The sequence below is a fragment of the Schistocerca piceifrons genome, chromosome 3 (genome assembly GCF_021461385.2).
Source record: "Schistocerca piceifrons isolate TAMUIC-IGC-003096 chromosome 3, iqSchPice1.1, whole genome shotgun sequence".
Taxonomy (NCBI): Eukaryota; Metazoa; Arthropoda; class Insecta; order Orthoptera; family Acrididae; genus Schistocerca; species Schistocerca piceifrons.
In genome coordinates, this window is record NC_060140.1 from 83,915,672 (window position 1) to 83,929,167 (window position 13,496).

The window sequence follows — 13,496 nt, forward strand, 5'->3', positions numbered from 1 at the left end:
TTGTTTTTTGGGCAACTCTCACAAAATTATTCAGTGACTACACCAGTTTCAACTGTGTACTTATTATCAGTAGCCCAAATAAATATAGGTTGGCTGATGGTTGCATTAAAACATGCTGGGAGTAAACGTTTCTTTGGGACTTCTATTAGACAATGGAAAATCCGGGATGGAATGTAACAATATTAGAGAAGGAAAATTGCTACTCACCATATAGCGGAGATGCTGAGTCGCGATAGGCACAACAAAAAGATTCACACAATTATTGCTTTTGTCCATTAAGGCCTTTGTCAGCAATAGACACACATACACACATGCACACACAAACTCATACAAACACAACTTTACTGCAGTGTGGTTTCAGTTGTCTGAAACTGCAGACATGTGTACAAGTTGCATTTGTGTGAGTGTGTGTGTGTATGTGTGTCTACTGCTGACAAAGGCCTTAATGGCCGAAAGCTATAATTGTGTCTTTTTGTTGTGCCTATCATGACTCAGCATCTCCCCTATGTGGTGATTAGCAACTTTCCTCCTCTAATATTGAACTTCTATTAGAGGAAGTCCTCTACTAGTATCTTCAATGAAATGTTGGCTCCTAGCACATTTTGGTGCAGCCATTGGCAAATCAAAATCTCTGGGATACTCATAAAAAGTAGTCAGTTGAAACCAGGTGTAGCCACTGAATAATTTTGTGAGCACTGCTTGAAATAAACTTTATAGTGAAAAGTAATGCTCTTGGCCAATAACAAGGCAAATATGAACATATACACAGATAATCCACATGCCTGAAAATCCACTTTGAGGAGCTTGCTATAATTTATTTTAATGAACAACAAACGCTAGAGTGAAGTTACTTGTGTTGAGCTTAATTTTTTTGGTGAGGAGTACTGACAAAGTGACACAGTGAGCTGCAGTGAGCAGCCAGCGATGGGAGATGATGACTGCACCGCACTGTAGCTCTCCATCCAGCAGGAGGGCAGCCAGCCAAGGGAACTGGTGCGGCAGCACTGGATTCCCTCCAAGGATCCGTGTTGTGTCATCAGCCTGAATGAGACACACATGCGCACAACTACTACTTGCATACAAACAAGTAACAAGCAAAATATGTAAAGACAATGACTGCCAAAACAGAACTGTTAAATGACAGTCACCACATACCACAAGAGATGTCTGAACACTTCACCTAATCATCAAATTTGAACTTTTTTTTTTTAGCAAAAGCAGAATTAATGAAATTGATGAGAAGTGATGCTGAAATTTCTTGCATGCAAAACAAAGATTTCATTTGGATAGTAAAAATAAAGAAAATAGCTATCAACCTTAAAAAGTTGGGCACTAATATTTATGAGCACTAATAATTTACTGATTGACAATATTCCACCTCACTGGCATGGCAGATGGGAGAGAACAGCCCTTTATTTTGTTTTTAGTGGTGTGCAGTTTTGATTGTGAAGCCGAATCATTGTACAGTATGATCTATTTTTACTGTTGTGTGACTTACTGAGTGCTATGACTACATTTCAAACATTCCCATTTAGAAAGATTATTCCTTGCTACCCCCTACTGTTTTTGTCACAGTGTAATATAAAACAGAGAGATATTTTAACTCATCCAGTGGCAGTCATTGTGGCCACATATTGTCATTTAAACAATTTGTGATGCTTGTGGACTCTGCACTTTGCAGATAATTTACATAACAATAGTATTCATCGAATAGAGGTGGTTTTGACAGTAGGTGCAGATAATTTACATAGCAGTAGTATTCATCCAATAGAGGTGATGTTGACAGTAGGTAACAGGACTGTTACCAAAAGAAATTTCAGACAAAACCCTCAGTGGCTGAGCTTGGATAAGTAGTGATCTTGGGTGATATGAATGTTGGAAACATGGAAGAGGTGCAGGGTAGAATGAGATAGCAGGGAAATCGCTTAGGAAGAACAGGTGTTTATAGACCGCACAGTGAGAAAAGAATATAAGAAAAGGCAGAGAATACAAAGTGAGAGAAATGGCCAAGCAAATGGCACACAGGCGAGATACGGTGCGACAGGCAAGTGAGGGTAGGGCAGAGAGGTCCGAGCTGCAAGAGATGGTGATTATGTGTGCATGAGGTGTGCTTGTATGTATGAATGAATGTGTGTGTGTTTCTTTTTCTGAAGAAGGCTTTGGCCAGAAGCAAAGTGTGTAGCAGTCTTTTCATCATGCCTGTCTGCAACTCATCATGTCATCTTTATGGTGAGTAGCAATCTACCTTTTTCTTTATACTGTTGATATTCCAACCTGGAGTTTCCATTGTTTGATTTTGCTTAATGCCTTTTCTTCCATCCCACAATCTTGTGATGTTTTGTTTAGTTACTATTTTCTAAAGCATTAATCTTCTCAGTGTCTGTTTTCTCCCTTCTTTCCTGTGTTTGTTCATCACCATCCAATCTGCACATGCTCTGACTTCCAAGCCACACTGTATCAAGAATCTTATCTGCTCACAATAGACAGCTACATGACTGTGTGGACTGTTGATGGAGCCAGCATTTGATGCCTCAAATTCCTCCCACCAATAGTTGTAATTTTTCCTACTGAGCCCGTTTCCTATGTCATCCTCGATATTTTTGCGTTTTATTTTCCACATCTTTGTGTCACACAAACTTGTGATCCTTGACCTAACCAGTCCTCCTTTGCGCCCTCTTCCCTTATCGCAACCCATATGTACTCCAAAATCTCATCTGTTCCTTTTCTCCTGTGTATTTGCATGTTCTTAAAGTATTTGTGGTTATTTTTATGGATTTGAACATTTTTTTATGTATCTGTGAGTGTTTTTGCACGTCATTATGTATTTTTACATGTCTTTTCTGTTATCCAGCTCCCTTCATGACCACCAACACTTCCATTTGCCCATTTCTGCATCATCCCTGTTTCCCCTATACCATCCCTGCCCAATGGACCCCTGATCCATTTTTCTGCACCAGTCCAGAAAACTACCCCTATCCCTGACTAAAACCCCGTCCTGCATCCTGTCCTCTGTCCTGTAAATGCTTCCCCCAGCCCCAATGGCATAACCATAAAATATTCCTTTACCTGGATCCCACACCTCCTTTCACAATGACCACCTTTTCAGATTCTGCCAGTCACTGGCCGTAACATACCTAGTACTGCAAAAACGCAACCTCCATGGCACAGGCATCCCAGAACCACCTCTGTCCCCCCTCTGCAAGATACTGCTACTATACAATCCCTCTACATACATCACATCTTTGAAATTGAATCCCTTACTTCCAGCATCTAGGGGAGCACTTCCATAAGGTATCCAACTGCTGACATCCTACTGCCTCATTGGGGCACCACTATACAACCCTCTATATACCCACAGTGTTCCTCTTCATCACCCCTCATAGTTCCCAGACCCAGCCCAACTGACCTTTTCAACTTGCCACATCCGCAAACAACTTATCTACACTCCACCAAATCCAGAGCTAGAACATTCCTGGAACACTGTTGTTAATCTTTCCAACAAAACCCTCAGGTCCATGAAGTTTCAGTCCTATCCAAAGGGCTCACCTTTAGCCCTACACCTAAATTTAACCATTGAATTTGTCAAAGATCTAATCTCCTTCTGATCTCTGCAATGGAATTACTTCTTTGCCACCAATACCTCCAACCAAAGCCAACCTAATCTCAACACTGAACCCTGTCTCTCTCAGTTTACATCATCATCCAATGGTGACTGTCCCCTGCTCCCACCTAACCACACCCAGGTCACTTTCTAGGAATTTCTTACCTCCAACTTGGCCTCACCATCCTTCTCCAGGTCCCTTCCTAAGAACACCAACCTTTCAGCAGGACTGTCGTACACAACCTCAAAACAAATCCTGACTTAATCATCCTACCTGCAGACAAAGGTTCCACTATGTTGTTATGAATTGCAGTATATAGCTGGTGGAAGGCCTCTACCAATTATATGACTTGTCCACCTATAAATCGTGCCAGTGATCCTATCCCTTGACCAACATAACCTCCAATCCATGTTCAAAGGCTTAGGCCCTTCCCAGAACCTCTCCTCTGAATCCATTTCCCTCCTCATCCCTATGACATGCCGCATACCTATCTTCTACATGCTCTCCAGAATCCACTACCCTAACAATCCTGACTGCTCCATTGTAGCTGATTATTGTGCCCCCAACCAACACTGACTCTCCAGCATTCCTACTCCTTTACTTCCTGGATCCCTACTTGCCACTGTTCATGCCACTTCCCTAAACACCAGCATCCCTCCTGCCCATGGACTTGCAGCTTTGAACATTATTTTTGCCAATGTCCTTCAGACCCCAAACCCACTACTCCTCATAGACCTTACTAAACCAAGCAAGATGCCGCAGTGGTTAGCACATTGGACTTGCATTCAGGAGAACAGCAGTTCAAACCCATGTCCAGCCATCCTGATTTAGATTTTCCATGATTTACCTAAATCGCTTTAGACAAATGCTGGGATGGTTTGTTTGAAAGGGTACAGTGAACATCCTTCCCCATCCTTCTCTAATCTGATGAGACCGATGACCTCACTGTTTGGTACCCTCCCCCAAATCAATCAACCATTCATTTGACCTTACTAACTTTATTCTAAGAACAAGCATTCCGATCCAAGCTGCTGGAAATGGTGGTCATGTGTGCATGATACATTCTTCCTTGTTTAATGAATGTGTGTGTGTGTGTGTGTGTGTGTGTGTGTGTGTGTTTCATGTTCTGAAGAAGGATTTGGCCCAAAGCTAAATATGTAACAGTCTTTTCACTGTGCCTGTCATCTTTTTTTGCTTAGTAGCAATCTATCTTTTTCCTTACATTGTTGGTATTCTGACCTGGAGCTTCCACTGTCATATTGTTTACATATAAAGAATATTTGAGGATGAATCTGTGCTACACAAATACAACAACAATGGTCATTGTATACTCAATAGAAATTACAACTAAAGTACATTGAAATACTATCAGCTATTAATTCGTTCTGCTGTAGTGAGATGGGAGTGTAAGATTTTTCTGTGCTATGTTCTGCTGTTAACTGCATCTTAAAAACATTTATACTGTGCAACTTATTGCTTATGATGAAGTTATGTATGACTGTGTCAAGTGAATAACGCCATTTAATTTTTTTGGTTGTGTTCAGAAATACTGAGTACCACAATTTGCTTAAAATAAATTTGGCCCTAATTTTTTAAGGTATTGGTAGTACCTTTATATGCTTTCTTCACATAATTTATTCGTTAACTCAAACACACATTGTGTTCCGGAGAACCTTCTGAGACATAAAATGAGTCAAAACATATTTTGTAATAGAGACATAGCTATGGTGAACTGCTTCAGCAATCTATATTTGCAATGAACTATTCTTGCATATTTTATTTCACACACTTAAAAATCCTGATGTTAGGGTCTTACATAATTAGGAAGTTACTTTTACTCAAGAAAAGAGTCTGCTTTTATAATTACACTACTCAGTTGCTGTTAATCTATCACAACATACTTAACCCACTGCTTGAGTATGTGAGTTAATGAGGACTCAGAAGCATTTGATAACATATTCCTCCAGTTGAATTTCAGGACCTTACCAGTTTTATTTCTTATGTCTATGGGTGTATTTTTAAGCCAATAAAGAACTCCACTTGTATAGCTGAACAAGGACAAAGAGCCAAAATCTTTTCTACTGATGTCAAGGATTCTGTAGTTCATTTACAACTTCTTATTGCTTACAATAGGTAATACTATGGAATAACACCACTGTTAAGTAAATGTAGTAATTACAATGTCCTTGTTGAGTATTCTACAAAATATTCAGTTATTGGAGGAGATAGGGGCAGAAAAGTACCTGGCTTTGGCCTGTAATTGAAAAATGAAATTAGTAGCAGACTGTATGAAAACCTGATATCTTTTTATGTAACTGTGCAAATACCACATTTCCTATCCTTATAACTATTTTTAATTGCAGGAGAATGTGACTTGTCAGAGGCACAAACAAGGTTTGCGTCTTTGGAGTTATTGGGGATTGTGAAGTTTTCGTTTCTCCATGGACAGTCCTGAAAAAATTCCACACTGATGTGTCACAGTCACAAGGGGAGCATCTTTCCCGCAGCACTGTCAACACCTGGGTGTCTCATGTCAAACTGGACATCTCATAATTGAAAATGAACCTTATAATGGGCAGCCCACATTGAAAAAAATCAGAGAAGGGCAGCACATTTTTTTATTATCAAGACATAGGGGAGAGAGTGTCATGGACATGATATAGAATTTGTGGTGGAAATCATTAAAACAAAGGCATTTTTTGTTTTGCAGTGGGATATTTTCATGAAACTTCAGTCGCCAACTTTTTCCCATTGGAGAGCCGAATAATAGAGAATTAGTGTGAAAGTGCTTCGATGAGCCCTCTGCCACACACTTAAGTGTGATATGTAGAATTGCCATGTACATGCAGCTGTAGATGAATAGAACTAGCAATGTGTGATGCTATTTATAAGTTGATACCTGCACATCTCGTAGTAGCATGTTGGTTTTTTTATTAACAATATCCTGGACATGAGGATGTTTATGACAAAATGGGTGCCAGAATATTTGGACAGTGAACAGAAGAAGGCATGGGTTGAAGCATTCACAGCTGTAGTGGCTTATTCTGATGCTGTAAAGGACGTTTTGGCTAGTCTAGTGACTGAGGATGAAACAAGGCTCCACCTATATGATCCCAAAACCAGAGAAAAGTCAAAAGAATGGCAGTACTGTGGGGTCCCTGTGACTGAAGAAACTCAGCACCCCAAAACTGGCCAAAAAAGTCATATTGCCATTTTGTGGGGGATTAATATGGTATTTTGTTGGTGGACTGTAACTGAAGGCTGCAAGGATAAACAGCCAACCAACCAAAGGGGGCATTTTAAGGAGAAAAGAGAAAGTTAACCAAAGGGATACTTTTATTGCAGGACAATTTACCAATGCCCACTGTTGTGGCTGCCAAATTGGAATCCCTGCATTTTCATTTGACACCCTCAACTTCCATTTGTTTCCTAAGATGAAGAGTTTTTGTTTTGATGATACTGAAGATGTCAAACATGCTGCTGAGAGCTGGTTTATCATTCATCATATAATTTCTTTTAAAGTGGACCAGAGAATCTGCAAAAACAATGTCACAAGTTCATCAGTGTTGAAGGGGATGGGTGAGTGTGTTGTACATGTGTACTGTTAAAACTGACTCTATTTTTTCTGTACAAAGCCAGGAACTGTTTGTCCATCCATAGTAGATGCTACATAGTATTCTGGCAGAATGTCCATAATTCAGTTGTGAAGGAAAGAACTCACCAAACAATGAAAGCTTTGAGCTGTAGACAGACACAAAAAAGGATTGAAAACTTTGCTAGCATTTGACAAATTTTTTAACACATGGATCGATATTCTCTCTCTCTCTCACCCTCTCTCTCCCTCCCCCTTCTCTCTCTCTCTCTCTCTCTCTCTCTCTCTCTCTCTCTCTCTCTCTCTCTCTCTCTCTCTCACACACACACACACACACACACACAAGCGCACACGCACATGCACACATGCACATGCACACCTCTGCCACTGCATCACTACATTGTGCCGGCTTGCACACAATGCCAGGACTATAGTTCAGCACGTAGGCTGGGGTGATGGATTGTGGGTTGGGTAGAGTTATAAAAGAGGATGGAAGTGGGATCAGGGGTTGGGGAAGGATGGCTGATGGCTCAGAGGAAGGTGGCAGGTGTGTGGGATAGAAGTGTGGGAGGCAGAGGCAGCAGATACGTGGGATAGGAATGCGACACATGGGCACCATAGCAGGTGCAATCATGGGGCACATGACAATGGTGTACCCCAACTTGTCACTGTTGATGTCACCTCCCTGTACACCATCATCCCCTATGAACATGGCATGGTACTGAGCAGTAACCTTGCCAGTATTCTTCGTACCCCACACCAACTACCTCATTCCTTATACATCTAACCAGTTATATCCCCACATTGAACAACTTCTCCTTTGAGGGGAAGATATAGAAACAAATCCACAGCATGACCATGAACGCCCATATTGTGCCCTTCTCTCTCAATTTGTTTATGGGCAATCTAGAGGATACCTTCCTAGCCTCCTGAAACTATGAACTCCTTTTCTCATTCAAGTTTATTGACAATATCTTTAGTTCTGGATCCAGAGCCGAGATACCCTATTCAAATTCCTCCACAGCTCCAACACCTTCTCTCCCATATGTCTCAGCCCAATGTGTCACCTTTCTGGACATTGTCCTCAAACTCTTTGATCCATCCATGCCTCTGTACATCTCAAGCCTTCTAACCATACACAGTACACACAATCTGACAGCTGTCATCCCTTCCAAACCAAAAAATCACTGCTATATAGCCTAGCCACCCATGGACATCATATTTGCAGTGATGAGCATCCCCTTTCTGAGTATACTTAAGGGCTCTCAAAGGCCTTCACAGATAGGCACTTTTTTCCAAAATTAGTTCCCAAACAAATTTACTGCCGGCCGGGATGGCCGAGCGGTTCTAGGCGCTACAGCCTGGAACTGCGCGACCTCTATGGTTACAGGTTCGAATCCTGCGTCGGGCATGAATGTGTGTGATGTCCTTAGGTTAGTTAGGTTTAATTAGTTCTAAGTTCTAGGGAACTGATGACCTCAGAAGTTTAGTCCCATAGTGCTCAGAGCTATTTGAACAAATTTACCATGCCATATTCTCACACACCCCTAATCCTCCCAGTGCCTCTAAAAACCAACTGCAAAGAAGCTCCCTCCTCATCACCCAGTATTATCCCAGACTGGAGCAACTGAACAGTGTCCCTTGCCAGGGTTTTGACTATCTATCATCTGCCCAGAAAGTGGGGACACTCTACTCAAATCCTTCCACGTCTCCTACTGTGGTTTTCCACCACCCAGCGAACCCGCTCAGGATAATTTTCCATCTCTATGCCTCCCAACCCCTTGCCACAGAGGTCATATCCTTGTGAAAGACCCAGGTGCAAGACCTACGTGATTCATCCACCAATCCGTTCCTGCTCTAGTCCTGTTGCAGGCTTATCCTATCCTGTCAGAGGTGTGGCCAACTGTGAAAGCAATCATCTCATTATCAGCTCCACTGCAATTTCTACACAGAATTTTATGTAGGCATGACCACTAACCCATTGTCCACCAGAATGAGTGGCCACTGTCAAAGTGTGGTCAAGAGGAGACTTGATAAGCTAATAGTGGCACATGCTGCTGACCCCACAACTTGCTAGAGTTCAGTGGCTGCTTGACAACCCATGCCATCTGGCTCCCAACTTCTCCCCACCCATCCACCATTTAAACCAGCTTTTTCTGAACTATGGAGAGGGAATTATCCTTGCAACATGTCCTTCATTCCCATAACCTTCCTGCCTCAATGTCCACTAACCCACGTACACACACCGTTGTGCCAAATTCCTATCCCACATACTTACTGTCTCCCTCTGTGCCAACAGTCACACTTCCACAACCCCTTTCCTACTGCCAACCTCTTTTCTTCCTCTAACCACCTCACCCTATACAACCCATTGTCTCCACCCACCTGCCAAACTTCATCCTCAGCATTGTGTGTTTAGCTGACATAATGTAGCAACACAAGTGTGTATGTGGGTGCGTGCTTGTTTGTTGTGTGTGTGTGTGTGTGTGTGTGTGTGTGTGTGTGTGTGTGTGTGTGTGTGTATTTTTCTGTGTACTCTAGCTCATTAAAGGATTTTTCTGAAAGCTAGTGAAGTTTTCTTCATTTTTGTGTGCCTGTTGACAACTCTGTGCTTCTACTGTTTGGAGAGTTCTCTCCTTTATCTCTCTCTCTCCTCAGCAATCACAGGCCTTGTAGACCACGTGCTGCATTAACAATCTGATTCCACCACCTTCTATCTCTCACAGCCTCTCTCCACCCTGTGGAAATTCCTAATGCTGTGATGTCCTTCTCTATGTCATCTTTCCACCTTGTATGAGGTCGGCCCAATGGTCTTGTTGCCTGAAGAGTTCCTTCAAATGCTTTCTTGGTGATTCTGTTGTTTTCCGTTGTGGCCACATGTCCAGCCCATTGCAGTCTCCTACTTTTTAATTTCTGGATGATAGTGGGTTCCTTCCTTAACTGATAAATTTCATTGTTCTTTCGAATTCTCCATACGCCATTCTCCAACACAGGTCCCCAGATTTTTCTCATTACTTTTCTTTCAAAAACATTCAGTTTTTCTCTTTCATTCTTTGTAAGTGTCCAGCTTTATGAACTGTACAGTACTATGGGGCAGATAATAGTGTTGTATATCTTCATCTTTGTGGTGATTGACAAAGCTTTACTTTTGAGTGGGTTGATTAGTGAGTACAGACATCTTGACACTGAGGCTATTCTTTCATTTATATCCATTGTTATGATATTTTTACTGTTGAAATGTGATCCAAGGTATTTAAACTGGAGAACTTCTCTGGATTTAGAATGTTGGTCAATTTCAAAGTAAGGATTCGGGTTTAAGACTCGACCTATTTCCATATATTCGGTTTTCTCTTGGTTGATCAAAAGCCCAATTTTGCTGGCACTCTGCCTGAGAGATCTGTACATGTCTTTCAGTTCTTCTTCAGTTTCACTCAGCAACACTATATCATCTGCGTAAGCCAGGAGTTTTGCTTCACTGTGTTCGAGTCGGAGACCTTTGTATAGATGTAAATTACTCTCCTGAACCACTTTCTCTAATGCAAGGTTGAAGAGGACACATGAAAGAGTGTCTCCCTGTTGTAAGCCTGTTTTAATTGGAAAGGTGGGGGATATGGACCCTCTGAACTTCACTGCTGCCTGGGAGCCATCCATGCACAGTTGTATCATCCTAAAGTATATACATAATATCCTTATTGCACAGTTTTTTTTTTTCCCAACAGAAACATTATAGGCTTTAACTTCATTCTCCAAAAAAGAATCCCACAAGATATAAGAGTGTGAAAATACATATAACATGTTAGACTTTTCTTTTGTAGTTACGCATGTGTCTATGTTTGGATGTTATAATGAGAGGCAAACTTTTAAGGACAAAGAAGTTTGAACTAAGTGTATTGATAAGCTTGTAAATCTTTTGGTTACACTTCAGATTGTCTGTTTAGATCCTTGAAAACATTGCACATGAAGTTTCCTGTAGTAAGTGTCCAACAGTATGTATTTTTGTCAGACTTGCAAAGCAAGCACAAACAAAACTTCTGTCATTCGGAGAGAACATTATTTTTATTTTCTTAAGCATATGGTAAATAAAGTATTGATCACCATCATCAGACATTTTTCACTCACTGTCGTGACATAAAATGGAGCCACCATTTAAACAGATATACAGTTTATAATGAAATCTACAATGATCCACTTTTTTTGAGTGCATGTTGAATTGAACATTCATAGCCAATTAAAACTACATGCTTAAATGCCTTTTATGCTCCACAATTTAACCTACTCCAGCATACTTCTTTACTTTACCAACTAGTTGCAGGTAATCTTATACTAACTACCTAGTACTATTTCTTAAATGCTTTGTTAGGAGTAACAATATTATGAAAAGGATATTTGCAACTCACTATAAAGCGGAGATGATGAGTCATAGATAAGAACAACAAACAGACTTTCAGAAAGTGAGCTTTCGGCCAACAAGCCCGTCATTGCGAATAGACAACACACACACACACACACACACACACACACACACACACACACACACACACACTGAGGCCAGACTGCGAGCAGCAGTGCATGATGGGAGAAGTAACCAGGTGGTGGGAATAAGAAGGAGGCTGGAGTGAGGATGGGGAAGGATGCTAGGATAGGGGTGGGTGAGGATAAAGTGCTGCTTGTGGGAGCATACCGGGACAAGATGGAGAGAGGGTAGGGCAACAGGGTGCAGTCAGGAGGTTAGATGGAGGGCAGGAGGGGAACGGGAGGTTAAGTGGAAAAGGAGAGAACTTTTGCAAAAAAGCATTGGATCACTCTGAAATTCATCTTCAGATAGGTCAGACAGTGCATTACTGCCAGCGGAGGACAGAGTTTCTTGCCAGGTACATTGCTGTAATCCCCACTGGGTTTTTGTACACTTTCCACTACAAAGAGAAATATTTATTTCTTATTCTAATGATTAACTCATTCTTCATACAAATATTGTGTTCCATAAATCCTGTGATCCAGTACAGAGCCTTCAGGGCTCTGGAATGAGCCAACTTATAAATTTAGAGACAGAAGTAACCAATTTTGGCTACTTATGTAAATTATGCTAACAGCAAATTATGATAACCCCTAATCTACTCAAACTATAATTATGGCAGTGCCCTAATCCACTCAAATTGTAATTACAGCAGTTAGTCTATATTACTTTGCAAATGATTGTTAGGAAAAAAATATAGCTTTTTTGAGAGGGGGCAGTGCCCCCACTCCTATACTACAGAGCTGCTGTTTTTGTCCAACACTTCTAACAAAGCTATTAGAGTTTATTTTAGTACATATTCCTGTGTGGGGTGAGAGATTTATCTCCAGAGCTAACCTCATGAATGAGCAGTCTGTGACAATTCTCTGACTCCACAATATTAATCCTGCATTTGTATCAGAGATGCCTTTCTGGTAATTTTAAGAATATGATGTTAGTAGTAGCATTGCTGTCTAATGTCTTCACTTAAATTGGTCTGCTAAAGCATGAACCATGGACCTTGCTGTTTGTGGGGAGGCTTGTGTGCCTCAACGAAACAGATAGCCGTACCATAGGTGCAATCACAATGGAGGGGCATCTGTTGAGAGGCCAGACAAATGTGTGGTTCCTTAAGAGGGGCAGCAGACTTTTCAGTAGTTGCAGGGGCAACAGTCTGGATGACTGATCTGGCCCTGTAACACTAACCAAAATGGCCTTGCTGTTGTGGTACTGTGAACGGCTGAAAGCAAGGGGAAACTGCAGCTGTCATTTTTCCCAAGGACATGCAGCTTTACTGTATGATTAAATGATGATGGCGTCCTCTTGGGTAAAATATTCCTGAGGTAAAATAGTCCCGCATTCAGATCTCCGGGTGGGGACTACCCAAGAGTACGTTGTTATCAGGAGAAAGAAAACTAGCGTTCTACAGATCGGAGCGTGGAATGTCAGAACCCTTAATCGGGCAGGTAGGTTAGAAAATTTAAAAAGGGAAATGGATAGCTTAAAGTTAGATATAGTGGGAATTAGTGAAGTTTGGTGGCAGGAGGAACAAGACTTTTGGGTTACAAATACAAAATCAAATAGGGGTAATGCAGGAGTAGGTTTAATAATGAATAGGAAAATAGGAGTGCGGGTAAACTACTACAAACAGCATAGTGAACGCATTATTGTGGCCAAGATAGACATGAAGCCCACGCCTACTACAGTAGTACAAGTTGATATGCCAACTAGCTCTGCAGATGATGAAGAAATTGATGAAATGTATGATGAGATAAAAGAAATTATTCAGGTAGTGAAGGGAGACGAAAAT

General features: G+C 41.2%; 1 protein-coding gene across 1 annotated transcript in view; it reads right to left on the minus strand.

The window, feature by feature from the left end:
• LOC124788415 (CLIP domain-containing serine protease HP8-like) overlaps positions 1-13,496 on the minus strand; it is a 46,259-nt gene that overhangs the window by 14,693 nt on the left and 18,070 nt on the right. Inside the window, exon 3 of the mRNA XM_047255680.1 lies at positions 890-1,041. Within this exon, the coding sequence (XP_047111636.1) occupies positions 890-1,041 (152 nt within the window). The remainder of the gene's footprint in view (positions 1-889; positions 1,042-13,496) is intronic.